This window comes from Leucoraja erinacea, chromosome 5 (genome assembly GCF_028641065.1).
Source record: "Leucoraja erinacea ecotype New England chromosome 5, Leri_hhj_1, whole genome shotgun sequence".
NCBI classification, from domain to species: domain Eukaryota; kingdom Metazoa; phylum Chordata; class Chondrichthyes; order Rajiformes; family Rajidae; genus Leucoraja; species Leucoraja erinaceus.
Window position 1 is genome coordinate 53934581 of NC_073381.1, and position 22385 is coordinate 53956965.

Sequence of the window (22385 nt, forward strand, 5' to 3'; positions counted from 1 at the left end):
TTTCAGCGTGTTATCTTCTACGGTGAAGACAAAAAACGACAGAGACTTAATTCCTGAAGATATATTTAACACATTTCTTCATTGACAATGCACATCCTTTAATTCTTTTCATCTCATATGGTATAAATAACATTTTTAAAGGATAGATTAGAATCAACTACTGTATATTGCTCTGACTCTAAAACATTTATTAGCTGGACGAATGGATTTCCTTCCCAAGACACTACACCAAAGTAGTTATGATAATATGGTCACTTCATGTTCATAATTTTTTATTCTAGTCTTTAATAGTTTATTTATTTAGCTGAATTTGCATCCTTCAGTGGCTATGATAAGATCACTCCAAGCTTTAAGATCACAGGGTTATATGACAGTCATTCAATACACTAACATAATTCAATTTGAAAGTAATCATTTTAAAATAGATTACATTAGCAAGCGTTCAGAACTTTTCTTGCCATTCTGCATATTAAAATGAGGTATGATTGATTGTTGGTATTTTGAAATCATGTAATGCATCAATTGTTTATGTCTGAACAAGGACCAGAGATTTTTCTTCCATTTCTAGGAAAGTTGAGAAACTTTGGGCCATGCCCCCATTTATAATCCACTCTTAACTGACTTCACCCATTCTATTCTCTGCAAACTGGCACGGATCCAAAACGCGAAGGAACAAAGGACATAGAACAGTATAGCAAGGGAACAGGTTCTATAGCCCACAATATAATTCCTGAACATGATACCCAGTTAAACCAAATTCCTCTGCCTACATGTGATCCATAATTCTCCATTCCTGCATATTTATGTGCCCATCTAAAAGCCTCTTACATCCTCCTATCCTATACTACTTCCATCACCAACCCTGACAATGGATTTCAGGCACCCACCATTTTGTGTAAAACAACCTACCCCACACATCTCCTTTAATCTTTCCCTCTCTCACTAAGATATGCCTCTCATAATTTAATATGCTTTTATCATGTCTCCCCTCAGTTTCTGACACTCCAGAGAAAACAATCCATGTTTGTCCAAGTTCCCCTTATAGTTAACACCCCTCTAATCCAGGCAGCATTCTGGAACACAAAGTGCTGGAGTAATTGAGCAGGTCAGGCATTATCTGTGGAGGAATGGATAGGTAACATTTCAGGTTGGGATCCCTCTTCAAACCCTCTTAAGTAAAGTATTTTTTAATGAAGGAAATTACAGTATAATCTCTGAAATTTTTGAAATATCAATAAGAGAGTTTTTAAAAAGGGAATTGGATGGGCTCCTGGGAAAAATTAGCGGGCAGGTTATCGAGAAAATGCAACAATAAGAATATTGGCTTTACTCTACAAAAAGTAACATGGATTGCGTGTCAAGTTGGGAAAAGGGGAAGTACAACGTGATCTGGGGGTCCTTGTTCATCAGTCAATGAAAGTAAGCATGCAGGTACAGCAGGCAGTGAAGAAAGCAAATGACATGTTGGCCCTCATAACAAGAAGAGTTGAGTATAGGAGCAAAGAGGTTCTTCTGCAGTTGTATAGGGCCCTAGTGAGACCACACCTGGAGTATTGTGTATAGTTTTGGTCCCTTCATTTGGGGAAGGACATTCTTGCTATTGAGGGAGTGCAGCATTGATTCACAAGGTTAATTCCCAGGATGGCGGGGCTGTCATATGCTGAGAGAATGAAACGGCTGGGCTTTTATACTATGGAGTTTAGAAGGATGAGAGGGCATCTTATTGAAACATTTAAGATTATTAAGGGTTTGGACACGCTAGAGGCAGGAAACATGTTCCCAATGTTGGGGGAGTCCAGAACCAGGGGCCACAGTTTAAGGATAAGGGGTAAGCCATTTAGAACGGAGACAAGGAAACACTTTTTCTCACAGAGAGTTGCGAGTCTGTGGAATTCTCTGCCTCAGAGGACAGTGGAGGCCGGTTCGCTGGATACTTTCTAGAGAGAGCTAGATAGGGCTCTTAAAGATAGCGGAGTTAGGGGATATGGGGAGAAGGGTGGAACGGGGTACTGATTGTGGATGATCAGCCATGATCACATTGAATGGTGGTGCTGGCTCGAAGGGCCGAATGGCCTACTCCTGCACCTATTGTCTATTGAATGCCTCGCTTTTGTTCTAGAGATTTCTACATGCAGTGCTGTCAAAGAATCTATGATTTGATTTATTTTTTCTTCATGGTTTGTTTAGTAAGTTATGGCTAGTATTATGGGATGTCTTACAGCATGATATAGATACAATTTTAAATTATTGTTACACTTCTGCAGTATGTACATCTGATAGGCCTAAATGAGGAAACGCCATATTATAGTTTATTTTATCTAAATGTCACTTATACTGACAATCAAACTTTACTTACACTGAATTAACTACTAAGTTCCATATGCAACCTTCAAAATGGATGATATTTCTTAATGAGCTAGGTAGAAATGAGGTAGGAGCTCCTCCAACAAATAGTCTTTTAATGCTGAGAGGTTGATCACTGGATAGTCGTAGTTTTTGAGCTCTTTCTTCATTCACCTGTACAGTGAGGGATCTGGCAGCAAATGGAATATTGTGTTAATATTGACAGGCTTTCAAACAACAAACATAACAAATGCACAATGAATTGAATACCAACATTGTACTTATTTTGAAAAATATTTTGAAAACATAATTATATTAATGCTAATGGAGAGGAAAATTTAATCAGGTTTATAAAATAATAATCAGTATTGTTCCACAAATCTGCCAAGTACCCACAGTGTAGGGATTATGGGCACATAGCTGTCAGCAGGGACAGTGTTAAGAGAATTGAGCAGTTAACTGAGACAACATTGTGTTAATATAAGGCAGCCAGGACAACAGTGGGGTAATTTAGCAGGCAACTGTGTTAAGATTAGGAAAATGTTACATTCAGCAGTGACCGCATTGGAGTTTCATAGCAATCAGCAGAGATAGGATTCACTGCACACAGTAACCCATTGGGAGAGCACTGGGAACACATCTTACACAGCACAAAATATAACGTGAACATGCAGTGGACTGGATATCTCCACTAGCAGATGGTTCAGTGTTAAAAAGGAAGGCAGGTTTTGCTTCATGTGGAGCTTTTCACAAAAACATGATGCTTCAATGTGCACAGTGGTCAAAGGAGTTTTTGTTATGAAGTGTAGTCACTTCTAAACTTCTAAAGAATATTAATATGAGGAAATGCTGCTTAGAATAGGGGAGGGTCGCTTCTTTTCCAATTAATAGCTCTATGACTTTACTGCAGAACGTACATGAACAGTGGAGTCAAGATCGAAGTGAATGTAATCATCTACAGTACATACTTTATCTAAACAACAACAATTACAATTCATTCACATGATGCACTGTGTAATGTTATTGAGAGATGTGATTATCTACTTGCAAGTTCAATGCATCTAGCCCATGAAGTATCATTAGCAAGGTTAGTAAAGTTTAGTGACTGCCATACCCCTTCAATCTATGCAGTCGAACACTATGTTCCTTTCCATCACTGAACAGTTCAGATTCTGTTTTGACTGTAACACGCCGAGGTTCTCGAGTCCCAGTGGCAAGATGCACTTCCAAGCGCCCTCTGTTTAGGAAAACTGCATAGTAGACCTAATTGTACAATGCAGAGAGTTGAGTAACACTTTCAGTGCAGACTGCATAAACATTATTGCTCAAACATGAATATTTCAACCTAAACCTAGTTTAACAATATATCTCCCATTAGAAATAACTAGATAACTAGATAATTAGATAACTGAGAAATTTGAAAACTATCAAACATAATATAACAAGATTATTTCAAAACTATATAGTGAATAATTGGGCAAAACATTTGAAATGTATTGAAATTGGATGTTTCAGTATTACTGTTGGGTAAAGGAAACTACAGAGGTATGAGGGAGGTGCTGGCGAAAGTTGATTGGATGGTGGAGCATTTTAAAGGCAGTTTCTGAGAATAATTCTGAAGATGCAGGATCCTTTATCGCAAAGAGGAAGAAACATACCAGGGGGAGAATGGAGCCACAGTGGCTGACAAGGGAAGTCAAAGACAGCATAAAAGTAAGAGAAGGCATATAATATGACAAAGATTAGTAGGAAGTTGGGAGCATTGGGAAGCTTATGAAAACCAACCGAAGGCTTTAAAACTAAAAAAAGCAATATGGGGAGAAAAGATAAAATATGAAGGTTGTCTAGATAACAATATAAAAGAGGGATGGCATGGTGCCATAGCGGTAGAGCTTCTGCCTTACAGCACCAGAGGCCCGGGTTTGATCCTGACAATGGGTGCTGTCTATACGGAGTTTGTACATTCTCCCCATGACCAGCATGGGTTTTCTCCGAGATCTTTGGTTTCCTCCCACACTCCAAAGGTTTATTGGCTTGGTAAAATTGTATAAATGTAAAAATTGTCCCTAGTGTGTGTGGGATAGTGTTAGTGTGTGGAGATTGCTGGTCTTGGTGGGCCGACGGGCCTGTTTCCGCACTGTATCTCTAAACTAAACTAAAGGATACCCATTTTTTTTACATATAAAGAATAATAGAGATGCTAGAGTGGACATTGGACTGCTGGAAAATTACACTGGAGACATAGCTATGGGGAAAAAAGAAACGGCGGGTGAACCGAATATGTTTTGTTCCTCAGTCTTCACAGTGGAAGACACCAGCAATGTGCCAGAAATTCAAGAGAGTCAGAGGGCAGAAGTGAGTTCACCTACTATTATTGAAGAGAAGGTGTTTGGGAAGCTGAAAGGTCTAAATGTCGCCTGGATCAGATGGACTAGACCCCAGGGTTCTGAGAAAGATAGGTGTAGAAACTGTGGAGACATTAGAAGTGATCTTTCAAGAATCACTCAAATTAGGAATCCTTTCAGAGGGCTGGAAAATTGTAAATGTAACTCCACTTTTTAAGAAGGAAGTTAGGCAAAAGAAAATAAATTATAGTGCAGGAAGTAACTGCAGATTATAGACCAACTAGTCTGACATCTGTGGTTGGCAAAAGTTTAGAATCTTGATTAGCAGTCTCACTGCAGCACCTTATCAAACAGCTTTAAAAAATTCAAACACCAACCACTGACTCTCCTTTGTCTATCCTGCTTGTTACCGCCACAAAAAACACCAACAGATTTGTCAGATAAGATCTCCTCTGACAAAACCATGCTGACTTTGGCTTATTTTATCATGTGCTTCCAGGTACCTCAAAACCTCATCCTTAAAGCCATCAATTATTTTAGAGGTCTGGACAATCGTAAATCAAATTTCTTTGGACAGTGGGAGGTGAATCTGTGGAATTCATTGCCACCGACTGCTGTGGAGACCAGGAACATTGGGGTTTTTTTAGGTGGAAATTGATAGGTTTTTGAGAAGGAAGGATGTCAAAGATTATGGGGAAAAGGCAGGAGAATGGGTTTGAGAGGGAAAAATAGATCAGCAATGATTGAATGGAGGAGTAGACTCGACAGGCCTAATTCTGCTCCAATATCTTGTTTTTTATGCTATTACAAACATAGAAAAAAGGTGCAGGAGTAGGCCATTCGGCCTTTCGAGCCTGCACCGCCATTCAATATGATCATGGCTGATCATCCAACTCAGTATCCTGTACCTGCCTTCTCTCCATATCCCCTGATCCCTTTAGCCACAAGGGCCACATCTAACTCCCTCTTAAATATGGCCAATGAACTGGCCTCAACTACCCTCTGTGGCAGAGAATTCCACAGATTCACCACTCTCTGTGTGAAAAATGTTTTCCTCATCTCGGTTCTAAAAGATTTCCCCCTTATCCTTAAACTGTGACCCCTTGTTCTGGACTTCCCCAACATCGGGAACAATCTTCCTGCATCTAGCCTGTCCAACCCCTTAAGAATTTTATAAGTTTCTATATGATCCCCCCTCAATCTTCTAAATTCCAGCGAGTACAAACCGAGTCTATCCAGTCTTTCTTCATATGAAAGTCCTGATATCCCAGGAATCAGTCTGGTGAACCTTCTCTGTACTCCCTCTATGGTAAGAATGTCTTTCCTCAGATTAGGAGACCAAAACTGTACGCAATACTCCAGGTGTGATCTCACCAAGACCCTGTAAAACTGCAGTAGAACTTCCCTGCTCCTATACTCAAATCCTTTTGCTATGAATGCTAACATACCATTCGCCTTCTTCACTGCCTGCTGCACTTGCATGCCTACTTTTAATGACTGGTGTACCATGACACCCAGGTCTTGTTGCATCTCCCCTTTTCCTAATCGGCCACCTTTCAGATAATAGTCTACTTTCCTGTTTTTGCCACCAAAGTGGATAACCTCACATTTATCCACATTATACTGCATCTGCCATGCATTTGCCCACTCACCCAGCCTATCCAAGTCACCTTCCAGCCTCCGAGCATCCTCCTCACAGCTAACACTGCCCCCCAGCTTCGTGTCATCCGCAAACTTGGAGATGTTGCATTCAATTCCCTCGTCCAAATCATTAATATATATTGTAAATAGCTGGGGTCCCAGCACTGAGCCTTGTGGTACCCCACTAGTCACTGCCTGCCATTGTGAAAATGACCTGTTTACTCCTAGTCTTTGCTTCCTGTTTGCCAGCCAGTTGAAATGAAATGAAATGATTCAATTTATTGTCATTGTCAGTGTACAGTACAGAGACAACAAAATGCATTTTTAGCATCTCCCTTGAAAGGGAGACACAGGGCGTCGCGGTGTGCCCGCGCCTGCCGCCGTAATTACATTCCATTACACACAGGCAAAGGTGGGTGAAGTGTCTTGCCCAAGGACACAACGACAGTATGCACTCCAAGCGGGATTTGAACCGGCTACCTTCCGGTCGCCAGCCGAACTCTTAGCCCATTGTGCTATCTGTCTCAATCCTCAGTTCTCAATCCACATCAATACTGAACCCCCAATACCATGTGCTTTAAGTTTGTATACTAATCTCTTATGTGGGACCTTGTTGAAAGCCTTCTGAAAGTCCAGATATAACACATCCACTGGTTCTCCCTCATCCTACTCTACTAGTTACATCCTCGAAAAATTCTATAAGATTCGTCAGACATGATTTACCTTTCATAAATCCATGCTGAATTTGTCCAATGATTTCACCACTTTCCAAATGTGCTGCTATCCCATCTTTAATAACTGATTCTAGCAGTTTCCCTACTACCGACGTTAGAATAACTGGTCTGTAATTTCCCATTTTCTCTCTCCCTCCCTTTTTAAAAAGTGGGGTTACATTAGCTACCCTCCAATCCTCAGGAACTACTCCAGAATTCCAAGAGTTTTGAAAAATTATCACTAATGCATCCACTATTTCTGGGGCTACTTCCTTAAGTACTCTGGGATGCAGCCTATCTGGCCCTGGGGATTTATCGGCCTTTAATCCATTCAATTTATCTAACACCACTTCCCGGCTAACCTGGATTTCACTCAGTTCCCCCATCTCATTTGACCCCCGGTCGCCTGCTATTTCCGGCAGATTATTTATGTCTTCCTTAATGAAGACAGAACCAAAGTAGTTATTCAATTGGTCTGCCATGTCCTTGTTCCCCATGATCAATTCACCTGTTTCTGACTGCAAGGGACCTACATTTGTTTTAACTAATCTTTTTCTCTTCACATATCTATAAAAACTTTTTCAGTCAGTTCTTATGTTCCCTGACAGTTTTCTTTCATAATCTATTTTCCCTTTCCTGGCTAATTTGTACGCTTTATCTTTTGTTTTGACACTATCCCTGATTTCCCTTGATATCCACGGATGCACTACCTTCCCTGATTTATTTTTTTGCCAAACTGGGATGAACAATTTTTGTAGTTCATCCTCACAGTCTTTAAATGCCTTCCATTGCATATCCACCATCAACCCATTAAGAATCATTTGCCAGTCTATCTTGGCCAATTCACATCTCATACCCTCAAAGTTACCTTTCTTTACGTTCAGGACCCTTGTTTCTCAATTAACAATGTCACTCTCCATCCTAATGAAGAACTCAACCATATTATGGTCACTGTTGTCCAAGGGGCCACGCACAACAAGACTGCTAACTAATCCTTCCTCAATACCCTGTCTAGAATAGTTTGCTCTCTCGTTGGTTCCTCTACATGTTGGTTTAGAAAACTATCCCGCATACATTCCTAGAAATCCTCTTCCTCAGCACCCTTGCCAATTTGATTCACCCAATCTATATGTAGATTGAAGTCACCCATTATAACTGTTTTACCTTTGTTGCACGCATTTCTAATTTCCTGTTTGATGCCATCCCCAACTCCACTACCACTGTTAGGTGGCCTGTACACAACTCCCACCATCATTTTCTGCCCCTTAGTGTTTCGCAGCTTTACCCATATTGATTCCACATCCTCCAAACTAATGTCTTTCCTTTCTATTGCGTTAATCTGCTCTCTAACCAGCAACGCTACCCCACCTCCATTCCCTTTCTGTCTATCCCTCCTGAATATTGAATATCCCTGGATGTTCAGCTCCCAGCCTTGGTCACCATGGAGCCATGTCTCCGTGATCCCAACTATATCATAGTCATTAATATCTGCACATTCAACTCATCCACCTTATTACAAATGCTCCTTGCATTGAGACACAAAGCCTTCAGGCTTGTTTTTACAACACTCTTACCCCTTATACAATTATGTTGAAAAGTGACCCTTTTTGATTTTTGCCCTGGTTTTGTCTGCCTGCCACTTTTACTTTTCACCTTGCTACCTATTGCTTCTCCCCTCATTTTACACCCCTCTGTCTCTATGCTCACACATTTAAGAAACCCTTTCCCTTTAACTCCATCTTCAACTATCCCATTCGACACCCCACCCCCCTTATTCAGTTTAAAACCACCCGTGTAGCAGTGGCAAACCTGCCTGCCAGGATGCTGGTCCCCCACCTGTTAAGATGCAATCCATCACTTTTGTACAGTTCCCTCTTACTCCAAAACAGATCCCAGTGATCTACGAATCTAAATCCCTGCCCCGTGCACCAGTTCCTCAGCCACATATTCAGGTCCCGTATCTCCCTGTTCCTACTCTCGCCAGCAAGAGGAACTGGAAGCAAACCAGAGATAACAAACCTGGTGGTCCTGCTTTGCAGCATTTTTCCGAGCTCTCTAAAGTCACGCTGCAGAATATTCATCCCCTTCTTTCCGACATCGTTTGTGCCGACATGCACTACCACTTCTGGCTGTTCACCTTCGCCCTTGAGGATTTTCTGCACTCTGTCCATGACATCCTGGATCCTGGCACCAGGAAGGCAGCACACCATCCTCGCATCCCGTCTGTTGCCGCAGAAACCCCTGTCCGTACCTCTCACAATGGAGTCTCCCACTACAATGGCGTTGCCTGACTTTGGCCTTTTTGGTTTTGGCTCAACAGCCCTATTCGCATTGCAAGCTAGTCCGCCGCTCAGTGTAAAAACGTCTTCTGTCCTGACAGCTTCTAAGTGGGTGAACCTGTTCACAAGAGGTACAACACCCGGGGACGTTTGCATTCCATGCTTCCCTCCCTTTCTCACTGTCTCCCACCTTCTCTCTTCCAGTACCTTAGGTGTAACAATCTTACTGTAGGACTTGTCGAGGAACGACTCCGTTTCTCGGACGAACCTGAGGTCATCCACTTGCTTCTCCAGTTCCCCAACACGGTCCTTCTGGAGTTCTTCCTGGATGCACTTGTCACATTTGTGGCAGCCAGAGGGACCAGCGGTGTCCTTGACCTCCCACATACTGCAAGCATCACACTGAATCAGCTTGCATTACAAAGTTCTGTATCTTTACTGGCTCAAATTGTAAAGATTTCTCAATTTTATTTTTCAGGAATGTTTTAACGCTAACAAAAAAAATGGATAATTAAACACACAACGAATAAGAGAACTTTTGAAATACCTGTCCTGTTTGGCGTCGTTTTCTCCCAAGCTGAGCTGAATTCCTTCCACTTCCAAAAAGTATCATTCCAGTCTCATTTTTAGTACTGAAAGAAAAAGATATTTCTGTGCCTATATTCAATGAGTGTGGTTGAAGCTCGACAAATCCAGGTTTATGGAAGCTAACAGTGTATACATTCTGTCAAAAAAAAGTACAAGAGATAATCACACACATTTCAGGGACACATGAATATAGTGAATACAAACTCAATATTTGACACCAAACAAATTGATTACACAAAAATATAATATATTCAGGTTTTAATAACAAACCTCCAATGTGCAACCTTTGGTCAATCCCAGGTAATCTGTGCCACTCAATAAATTGTATGGTGACTGTGAAATTTCTATATCTCTGAGACAGCCACCATATTTCTTCAAACTGACTTCTGGCCTGTAATAAAAAACAACATTTTGTCATTACAATTTTTACAGCGTTTGATAAACATCAAATATACATAAAATCATAAAAATAATTAAATAGGGAAAAAGATGAAATGAAATGAAATGAAATGATTCAATTAATTGTCATTGTCAGTGTACAGTACAGAGACAACGAAATGCATTTTTAGCATCTCCCTTGAAAGGGAGACACAGGGCGTCGCGGTGTGCCCGCGCCTGCCGCCGTAAGATCATAAGGTCATAAGTGATAGGAGTAGAATTAAGCTTTTTGGCCATCTACTCCGCCATTCAATCATGGCTGATCTATCTCTCCCTCCTAACCCCATTCTCCTGCCTTCTCCCCATAACATCTGACACCTGTAGTAATCAGGTGGCATGGTGGAGTAGACTCGATGGGCTAAAAGGCCTCATTCTGCACCAATGTTTTGTGGTTTTATGGTACTGGATTTCAAAGTTCGATATCCTCACTGGTTGAAAATGCCCATTCTAAAACACAAAAGTTAACCTGTTGAGAGGTTTACAATTTGAGCAAGTGAAGATACAGAACTTTGTAATGCAATAGCATAAAAAGACAAGACATTGGAGCAGAATTGGGCCATTCAGCTCATCGAGTCTACCCCTCCATTCAATCATTGCTGATCCATTTTTCGCTCTCAAAAGTTAATCTGATCAGCATAAGACCAGCATTTTAAATTTCAGATGTCTTAGATTGCTGGTGGCAGTAAACTGACCTACCCATGGGGTGAAAGAACTCCTGATAAAATATAGAATGCAGTTTTAAAGTCTCAAAAAAGTGCATTTTATATGCACTCTCCTAGCAAATCGCATACGTATCAGCATTTTTAGACATTTTAAATTAAAGTAGGACCTTAAGAGAATTGAACAACAGAGGGGCATATTAGTGGAGCCTCTGCCTCTCAGCACCGGTGATATGGTTTCAATTGCCCTTGTCTGTGTTGTGGTTGCAAATTCTCCTTGTGAGTGCATTGCTTTTCTTTTGTTGCCCAGTTTGCTCTCATATCCAAAATGTGTGTGTGTTGGCAGGTTAATTGGCCACTGCAAATTGCCATTGGTGCATAATAGATGAGTGGTGGAATCTGAGGGAAGTTGATGAGAATGCAAGAATAATTAATTATGGGGTGAATGCGAGATCAGTGTAAACAGTGGTTGAAGAATGTGTACACTCAGTTGCAGAAGTCCCTGTTTCTGTGCTGTGTTTCTCCAATATGTCTATTATTTCATGAAAGGTTGTGCCATGCCTCCCATATTCCATGTTATTAATATCAGTCACTGACAGATGTTACAAGTCACTGTATCTGGTGCATGGAGAATTACCACTCCGAAAGGCACTAATGGATCCTTTGTCTTATCTCAGACTCAGAAAATCTTTCATACCAATAAATGTACAGTTCATGTCATCCAGATGATACTAGTAATCTAGCCAATGCTCATTGGTCAAGCAGCATCTGTGGAGGGAAACTGCAGGCAATGTTTTGGTCCCCTCTTCTCTAATGTCTCCAATTTCTATTGACAATCAACACAGGCATGAATGCTGCAGTTCTCACTTCCATTGCATTTTCACTGCATTTCAAGCATAGATTACAAGGTAAAAGTAGGAACCACACTTGTATTTTGAAAACATTCATAATATGTAGAAAGTAACATTTTACCAGACTGATTTTGGCAATATTCAAGGAATAGATCAAGCTTCTGGCTGAGCAGCAGTGTGCCATTTAAATACACCATCATCATGGTTTTGCACAAGCATTCTGCGCATTGCAACATTTGCTGTACATACTTTTCCAGAGCAATACAGCAGGAAGCAGCTTGAATGGCAAGCAGCAATAAAGCTTGCAGCTATGGCACAGCTTCTCACATTGTATAGCTGTATAGATGAGTAAACTGCAAAGTGGTGTAGATATCAATATTTACATGATGTACTTTAAAAAAATATATCATGCATTGAGATACTTTTACCTGGCCTTCATGCTAGATCAAAAACACAAAGGAAAAATAAAATGATGATGTTAATACACTATATTTGTGGTTGAAAAGCACAATAACCTGACAGAGCATCCATATATTTCAGATTATTTTTGGAAGCAACAATATTCATAAATTTTGTTTTTGATGCAGAAGTAATCAGAATTATTTTTCATTAGTATGTCTCAATCATTATTATCATCATTCTTAGCCCAGTTACATATCACCGGCACCTCTCTTGCCATGTATATTATCTCTAATTTAACTACCATCCAGCACTGGATGATCAGATATTTTCTCCAATTAAATAAAGGGAAGCAAATGTCTTTGATGTACCACACATTTCATTCCTAGTCACTGATTCCACTTATTTCTCTGCAGCTCTCAGAAACAAATCCAAATGATAACAATGTTGGTGTCATAACTGATGCCAAAAACAAGCCAATACAATTTCTATCTCCCTAATATCACTCAATTTACACATCAGCTCAACTGCTGTTGAAACTCTCAATTATGCCATTGTTGCCTTAAGATTTGACTACTCCCATGGATCTCTGGCTGGCTTCCCTTGTCTCCTCAAAGTACACAGGGCTGGATTTATCTTTATATATCTGCCCAGTTTTCTACCTTCATTCAATAAATATTCTGCGGGAAATGGACAATAAGCCTGGAAGATTTTCCTTTGTTCATCTCTGTTACCAATATTCTCTAGGTCCACCCCTAAGACCATCAGAGATGATTGCCCTTGAAATTGTGGCAGCAAAATTTCAAGAAGAAGAAAGGAAGGTTAATCCTATTTTTGTACATTTTATGATTACTTTCCTGACACAAAGTACCTGACATGCTAGCCCCAAATTACCTGCCAGATTTTACAATACCTTATGATTGATTTTATTTTGTTACAGCCTTATTGGACTCTATTCCATTTTAGTATTATGTATATTGTAAGCTGTCCTGTACAAATATAACTAAGCAGACACAAATGTAAGTGTTTTAGCTTCAAGTGGCAAAGAGCTGAAAGCTCTCTCACTAAAATTGTACTATGACAGAAAGTTTTACCTTAAATTATGTAATATAGGCAAGCCACCAAAATATATCTTCCCGTTATTTTTCAGATTGAGACCGTGGTTGGTTCCTGGAGAACTCATGTGCAGACTTTCTTCTGTGTTGCTTACTGCATCATGTATGGAAATATTTGCTGCCAAAATGGGAAATATTTGATTCATTATAAAATCCAATTAAAATGCAATACAAATTGAAAACATTGCTATCAAAAAGAATACCTTGTTTCAGAATTCTTGATAATGTGAATGACTTCCATCTTCCATCATTGTGACGGGCTTTACTGGTGACATTAACTGTACCTGAGCCTAGATCATAGCTGACCTTTATTCGCCCATCAGCTAATTCAATGCTCATGAAATCTTTCTATGACAATGAAGAAACATTTAAAGTTAATTATTGGAATTCTGCTCAGTCATGTAAAATGTGAGTAGATTGTTTAGAATGTATTGACTTGACATTTACCAAGTCCTCTGTGGCAAGATACATAAGAAGTGCATCTGAAGAAAAGGTCCTAAATTTGAAAGCAATTGCTGACACATTCGGATTCCAGCGAGTTGGTCGACTAACACCTGCGTAACCTTCCGCATCAAACTGCACTGTTTCTTCAGTATCAGTGGATTGTGGGCTTAAAAAAAAGGGGGGAGACATAGAGAGTGTTATTATTTATTTGGAACTGATAATATCAACAGGAATAAATTGGTCAGGGAGTTACTGAAAGATCTGCAAAAAGCTTTAGTATTGGTGAAGTGAACACTGCAATTAAGTCCTCCATTTGAGGTCAGATGTTCATTTTCTGTTTAGGTTATGTAGTTTTCAAATTCAGAGAGACTGTCCACGCTATTTTCAACTCTTTATTTTCCAATTATTGCTGTTGCATTTCAAGCAGCATTACTCTTTATCTCTTGAATCCACCAAGATGTATTTCCAGCTTCCTCACTGATAAAATGCTTATCAACAACATGACAGGCAGTTTACCTCTGCACCACCATGCTCATACACTATTTAACCTAGAAACACAATAATTGCTTCCACAAGATTTTAGAAAGTCTTCAATTGTCTCATCCATGAATCACTGAACACTTAAAGCCCCCGTCCCACAGGTGATTTTATCGGCGACTACAGGCAAGTAGGCTGTTGTCACATGGTCGCAGGGTGACACCTGTATGGTCGTGAGTAGTCTCCCCAAGTCGCCTAAAGAGTCGTAATGTTTTTCTGGTCGCCGCTGAATTTTGAAATGCTCAAAACCTTTCGGCGACTGTGGGCTTGAATGTAGCTTGTCTTCTCCTGTTGTAGGTGCTGTCATAGGTTGTAGCCAGGATGACGCAGGTTGTCGCCAGGTAACATTGGTTGTCGCTGGGTGCTGACTACGGTGAATTCCATTGGCGACTACCTACATCAACCGGCGACAGGTACCGGCGGCTGAATTGTCTTCAGTTGTCGCCGACAGGGTCGTTGCTTGTCGTACGTAGCTTGTCGCGGGTGTACTTTGGTCAACGTAGGTTGACTTTGGTTGTCGCCTGTGTGGTCGTAGGTTGTCGTAGGTGTGGTTGTAGGTGGACGTCCTAATGGGTCGTCGGCTGTCCATAGCTTGACATCGACTAGGTGGTAGGTTGTCGTAGCATGTTGTAAACATTGCCGTAGGGGGTGTCCAGTCGCCGCTTTTTCGGCAACCTGCTTCGACTGTGACATTCGCCAGCAGTCGCCGAAAAAAATGGCCTAAGTGGGACAGGCCCTTTAGTAATGTATTTGTTACTTCCTGACACCAACATTTAAATACACTCCTGGCCAGTAACTTGTTCTGCACCGTACATAAGATTCAGCTCATCCAGAACTTTACAAATTAAGTCCACATTAAATTCTACTCTCTTCTGAATTATATTGGATCACTTTAAATTCAAATTCAAAATCCTCATGCTTGTTCTCAATCTCTTTTTGTTTTGTTCAGATACTCTTCCAATCAAGACATGCACTTCACACTGTCTTTTAATCCCATTCCCTTTTTCATTACTTTCATATACAGGACCATAATGAGCACCTTCCCAATAGAGTCACGGATACTCTATTTTCATTCACATTCTCAGTTTCAAGATATTCAACGATTCGACAGACACTACCACATTGATTTATATAACCTCTGAAATGTTTCCATTTATCTAGTTTATTGCAAAATCAGTTGTAATTTTACTCATTTTTAAGCATATCTATTCTACATTTCTCTTCAATACATTTCTAGGAAAAATGTCATTACTTACTTGTTTTTTTGTGGACAGATGTGAAATAATTATTGAGTTCTAACCTCATTTTTTGCTGTCACCCACCGGTCATCCTTCTGCTATCCAACCACTTTTGCTATTTCTATAGTTATACTCTTCATCAACTTTTGTATTTTATTTGATTTTACTTGGTAACATGCACTCTTTTCCACTTTACCTTCTTTTAATTTCACCTCTGCACCCTTGCCCATCCTAAACCTCTCCTGACATAAGCATTCTTTTTAACATTACCATCAAATATGTTACGTGGCGTATCCATGAAATACTAGATTTTTGACATATACCCTTCTATTTAATATAAATATTTTTTCTTTCATTCTTCTCCTCAAATACCACACATTCTATTTTCCATCCACTTTTGTGAAATCATTGGCAGCTTAATAAAATTATTAATCCCCACACATTTATTTTTTAATTCTGGTCTATCTTTGTAATATTTGTATATATGAAAAAAATGGAAGTTCAGCATGTCCCCAACAACCCTCGCCAAATTGTGTCAAATAAATTATTTTTAATCGGGGTGGTTTGGGAACAGCTCCATTCAAGGCTGCAAGAAATTGCTGTGAATTATGGACACAGACCAGACCATCAAACAAACAACCACCCATTCCATTGACTCCATTTACACCTCACGCTGCCTTGTCAAGCCCACAAGCATAATCAAGGATGAGTTGCACCCCAGCCACTCCCTCTTCCTCCCGCTCCCAGCAGGCAAGAGCTATAGAAATGTGAAAATGCACACCTCCAGATTTAGGAACAGTTTCTTCCCTGCTGTCATCATGCAATTGAACCCTCCTACCAACAACTAGAGAGCAGTCCTGGGCTACTATCTACCTCATTGGAGACCTTCAAACTATCTTTGATGGGATTTTACTGGACTTTATCTTGCACTAAACGTTATTCATGTTATTCCATTTATCATGTATTTGTACATTGTGGATGGCTCGATTGAAATCTTGTTTTGTCTTTCCGCTGACTGGTTGGCACAATTAGCAACAGAACCTTTTCACTGTACCTCAGTAGACGTGACAATAACTAAACTCAAACTCAAAACTAATTTTCTGAATTTCTTATGTGTTTTCTTGGTGGGTAATTTTTTTTTTTACCAGACCAGATGTTACCCCATTTTTATCCTCCTGGTTTCAAAGCAAACACATTTAAATGATAGTGTTGAATCTGGAGTCTAGAGTTCAATAAGAGAAAAGCACATACCTCACAACACAGCCTTTGCATTCTCCCTGCCTATCCCTGTAATTCCACAATCCAATAGGTTTACGATCCAACGAAGTTTCTCCCATACAACCAGTGAATGTAGTTGTTTTGACTACATCTGATTTCTTGAATGAATTAAAGAGAGAAGATAAAATTACATTACTTTCTATAATGCTGAACCAGGAAACTTAAAGGGTAACAATCATTAAATGTCTGCAAAGCCACTACATTTCTCAAATAATTCCTTGTAAAATTTGCCGGAATAAGTTAGAACTTATTTAAGAACTTAAAAGAACTTCCACTAATGCCCATGAGGCTTCTTCTTCTTGCCTATGGCGTACACAGCCTAAAATTATAGGACTACTTGGTCTATTTAATCTTATTTGATTGTGCACGCCGGGTTGATTGCATTCGTTGAAACAGGGCGGACCACGTGAAGGTTGCAATCTTCCACCCCCCTATGAGGCCGAAAGACAATTAATGACATTTCAACGTGCTATTAAAACATCCAAAGTAATATGTGCTGATCATGTCTCCAAAGATGAATCCAGTCTGTTAAAATCAACTTCCTCACAATGCACTTAAGAACGCCAAGGTTTTTTAATTAATATCCCAGAAGTTTAACTTGATCTATTATATGTCTCTTTCAATCACATGCTTTTTCTTTTTTGAAATTTCACATGAATGTTATAAATGAAAATTGTCATTTCAACTTTTGTATTAGATAATGTCTGATCAGTACTGTCAGAAAAAAATAGGCTCTAAAAAGGTTAAATTGGCTCATTGCAGAATTACTACAATATTATTAATTTGATCTGTGCTGTTTAAGTACCGTAACACTTAAAATACAATAGAGAAGCAGAAAAGCAACTGATAATGACTGAAATAATATCTGAGCAGGCAGTTTTAAATGCTGTGCATTGCAACAGCATTTAAAACAAAACTTTTCCTCTGTGAAGGATATCTGAGAATTTGGTAGACATCATACATTTTTTCCCAACAATTCATTTAGCATAATTAAGCAATAAAACCCAGACACTACTATGAATATTTTATGTGTTGGTAGAAACTGAATCATTGCTGCAAATATGAGAGTATTAGAAAGTAGGCTGAATTGTAACAAACTGCCCTAAATATTTAATTTATTTTCTCCTGCTCCTTCTTCTCCTATACCTCATAATTGGTGGCAATACTGACCTACAGCCCTGAATTCATCAAACCGCTTTCCAAAGTTAGCTATGAGTTACTATGACGGGGAATAAGGAAAGTGTAATGAGGCTGATGAGATTGCTCTGTTGAGAGCTTGCATGGATTGAGAGGCGAAATAGGCCCCTTTTGTACTATAATGAGTAATCTTAGTTATTCAGTGTTTTCTATGTTCTTTTTCTCTTTTCAATAGGATATTTCCTCCAATCAACACTTCATCACTGATATTTATGAATCGTGAGCATAAATCCACAGAGCAATGTCACTGTGCTATTATAGACCAGAGTTCCAATATGAAATGCTGTAAAAGGCCTCGTAAGAAAAATAATAATTAAAAATACCATGCACCATAGTGCCAGTTGTGGTGCACTAAGGAACTCTCTCATCTCTGCACCAGAGGTGGTGTACTTGAGCTTGATGCAGAGACCAGCTCAAAATCCATGATGACACATTAATGCACATCAAGAGATGATGCCATTTTGGAAATGTCACTAAACAGAGCCCCTGTCTACCTCTCAGTTCCATGCGAGCTTAGTTAAGGAACAACAAATAGGTTCCCCTGCTCTCTTGGCCAGTGCTATTCCTATAACCAGGGGCATTGTGGAGCCTTGCTATGTACACACTGAGAACATCAGAGCAAGTGAGAGAAAATAGTTGGAATTTTTTTTTTACAGTGCAACACTAACAACAGTTCAAAAAGTCAACTTAAGCGCTTTAAAATGTCCAAATGTAATGATGTTTTTAGTTTTAGAGATAGGAAACAGGCTCTTTAGTCCACTGAGTCTGTGCCGATCATCGATCACCCGTACCATTGCAACATAGAAAATAGGTGCAGGAGGAGGCCATTCGGCCCTTCAAGCCAGCACCGCCATTCATTGTGATCATGGCTGATCATCCCCTATCAATAACCCATATCCCTTGACTCCACTAGCCCCTTGAGCTCTATCTAACTCCCTAGAGCTCTATCTAACTCAGTACCCTATCCTACACACTAGGGACAATTAACAGAAGCCAATTAACCCACAAACCTGCAAATCTTTAGAATGTGTGAGGAAACTGGAACACCCAGAGAAAACCCACATGGTCACAGGAGAAAATACACACTCTGTATGGACAGTACCCTTGGTCAGGATCGACCTGGGTCTCTGGCGTTGAAAAGCAGCTACTCAACTGCTGCACCACCCCAAAGTTCTATATAAAGTCTGTCTCGTTATATTATTGAAATAGTTTTAAAGCATGCAGATTTTGAAAATAAATTGACCACAAAGGGTAGTTGATATCTGCAAATTGATCATTGATAAATTAATGTGGTAAATCATCATCCACAATGTTCGCAAGAACCACGTCATAAAAAATGTTGTACCTTTACATCACCAGTCAAACCACCGACAAAGAGATAAGCATTTGAATCCACGTCAAGTATTGTATAGCCTTCAGGTGACACTGCGCTGTATATAGTTGGCATGATGCTTGCTCTTGGGCCATCCAGAGCACGTACAGAAATGGTACCATTTCTTCTAAACCTTTTTTTGTAAGAAACAGTCAATTACTGCCAATGTTTAAACATTAAGTAGGAAGTAAAATCAAATTTTAAACCAATTATATTAAATTTTGCTCAAATGTAATTCATTAACACAAGGAAGTTTCAGTTGAAACTGTTCCATACAACTTCCATCGCACCAAGACTGAGGTGAGAATATAAAGATGGAGACAACAAAATTGGGAAGTTAAGCATAAAGTTAGTGAACCTCAGGAGAAATTAATATTTTTCTTTTCATATTCCATTACATGGCAGTTCTCTATTTCTTCAGTTCCTCCAATACACTGTTTCTGAACAAGAGGAGTCTAAAGCCCCTGTCCCACTTAGGAAACCCGAACGGAAACCTCTGGAGACTTTGCGCCCCACCCAAGGTTTCTGTGCGGTTCCCGGAGGTTGCAGGTGGTTGCCGGAGGTTGCAGGTAGTGGAAGCAGGTAGGGAGACAGACAAAAACCTCCGGGAACCGCACAGGAACCTTGGTCGGGGTGCAAAGTCTCCAGAGGTTTCCGTTCAGGTGTCCTAAGTGGGACAGGGGCATTACAGGCCCTTTTTTAAATTGTTAATCTAAACTTCCTATGTTTTGCCTGTGTAAGAATATGGGGTCCAAAAGTAACAAACAGCCAGCTCAACATTCTGCAGGAGACTCCCCAACCTTGCATTTAACTCTCTTGAAACACCCTGCTATTCTTTTCTGCCTTATGACTGTATAATCCATCTAATAAACATAAATGCTTCTTATGGAACTGAATTGCTCGCCCAAACAGTCTTCAGAGTTACAAATAGTTTCCCTGAAATCTCTATTGGATCAACCTTTGTGTCAACCTTTTATTTGTAGCCCCAGTCTCGTTTCTCCTGCAAATGAAAATGTTTTCTCCAGCCTGTCTAAGTCTTACATAATTCTAAAGATTTCATTTTGTTTCTCTTTTCATGAGAAAAGAATCAGTTTGCCCAGACTTTCCTGAGGGGATTAACCTCGCAATTTAAGTAATATTCTGGTAACGTTTACCTTGTCAATCATGTTTTATCGTTACTTTGTTTCCTATTCATTATTCATTTTCTAAAGATTGCAGATACTGCTAGAAAATCCAGCATTCACTTTTCATCCTTGACTGCCCTTGAGGGGGCAGCTGCACTCTTGTACTGCTGCACTACTTGTGAAAGTACCATAAAGGAGTTGTTGGGTAAAGAGCTCCACGATATGGGCCCAGTGACAATGAAGTAATAGTAATTGCTAATTATTGAATTAATTAATGAGTCTGATCCAAAACATTGCCTATCCATTCTCTCTAGATAGTAAGTTTGCAGGTGACACTAAAGTGTGTGGTATTGTAGATTGCGAAGATGGTTATCAAAGGTTACTGCAAAACCTTGGTCAGTTGGGTAGAGGAATGGTTAATGGAGTTTAATGCAGATAAATGGGAAGTGTTGCATTTTGGGAAATCTAACCAGGGCAGAACCACAGATCCTATAGCAAGCAAGATAGTGCACTCCTGCTAAAACCAATGGGCTGAAGTGTAGTACGCTACGGAGCGGAACGTCAGCCTTTTCTTCGGCAATTTCAGTAAACCCGACCCAACTTTGTATATTCCTCTCGCAGTGTAATCAGCGTTGCGGGGAACAGTTTGTGTGTGTGATATGGTGTTAGACCCATTATTCATAATTTTATTAATTCATAATTCTGCTATTTTTTGTTAATGATTAATATGTCAATAAATTATAATTCTGGTAATTTTCTTTTTTTAATGTTTTTTTTTTAATTTTCTTTTTTTTAAGTTTAAACAAAAATCTATTTTTAAATGGCTCTTGTGCTGTGTTTGAGTTGATGTTTGGATTAAACTTGCACTCATGTAATTCATTTGATTACACTGTTCACAAGATGTGGACGCCATGGCCAAAGCAAAGATAGGAGTGTAGAAACGGAAGCTGGTTACGGAAATGGGGCAGAAGATTACCCATGAATCTGCCCATGACCCTACTACGTCTTTTTCGTTGAGTGCACTATTTTGCTTCCTGTAGGATCTTTGGGCAGAGCCTTCACTGCAAAGAGTATGGCTCCAGGAAGTGTTGGAGAACAGAGGCATCTAGGAGTGCAGGTACATATTTCCTTGAAAGTGGTGTCAAAGGTAGATAAGATGGTCAAGAAGGCTTTTGGCACATTGGCCTTCATCAAACTGGGTGAGTTTAGAAGTTGGGATGTTATGTTACAACTGCACAAAGTGCTGGTGAGGCCACAGTTGGAATATTGTGTTCAGTTTTAGTCACCCTGTTATATGAAGGATGTTGTTAAGCTGGAAAGAGTGCAAAGATTTATGAGAATGTTGCTAGGACTTGAGGGGCTGATCTATAGGTAGAGGTTGGGCAGGTTAGGACAGTGTTTCTTAGAGTATAGTAGGATGATAAGTAATCTTATAGAGGTGTATAAGATCATGAAGGGAATAGGTAGTTGCACTGAGTCTTTTATCCAGAGAAGGGGAATTAAGAACCAGACATAGGTTTAAGGTGAGAGGGGAAAGATTTAATAGGAATCTGAAAGGCAACATTTTCACACAGTGGTAGTGGATATATGGAATTAGCTGCTGGAAGAGGGAGTTGAGACAGAAAATATAACACCATTTAAAAGGCATTTGGACAGGTACATGGATTGGAAAGGTTGAGAGTTATTTGAGCCAAACATGGGCAGGTAGGACTACTGTAGATGGGACATCTTGGTTGGCATGGGCAAGTTGGGCTGAAGGGGCTGTTTCCATGCTGTATGGCTATATTGCTGCATGACCCGTTGAATCCAACCAGCATTTTGTGA

General features: G+C 39.8%; 1 protein-coding gene across 1 annotated transcript in view; it reads right to left on the reverse strand.

The window, feature by feature from the left end:
• lama2 (laminin, alpha 2) overlaps window positions 1-22385 on the reverse strand; it is a 323797-nt gene that overhangs the window by 15292 nt on the left and 286120 nt on the right. Inside the window, exons 49-57 of the mRNA XM_055636370.1 lie at window positions 19411-19570; window positions 16842-16966; window positions 13819-13981; window positions 13575-13719; window positions 13351-13489; window positions 10180-10300; window positions 9869-10045; window positions 3458-3606; window positions 2357-2533 (exon numbers count right to left, since the gene is read on the reverse strand). Coding sequence (XP_055492345.1) covers window positions 2357-2533; window positions 3458-3606; window positions 9869-10045; window positions 10180-10300; window positions 13351-13489; window positions 13575-13719; window positions 13819-13981; window positions 16842-16966; window positions 19411-19570 — 1356 coding nt within the window. The remainder of the gene's footprint in view (window positions 1-2356; window positions 2534-3457; window positions 3607-9868; window positions 10046-10179; window positions 10301-13350; window positions 13490-13574; window positions 13720-13818; window positions 13982-16841; window positions 16967-19410; window positions 19571-22385) is intronic.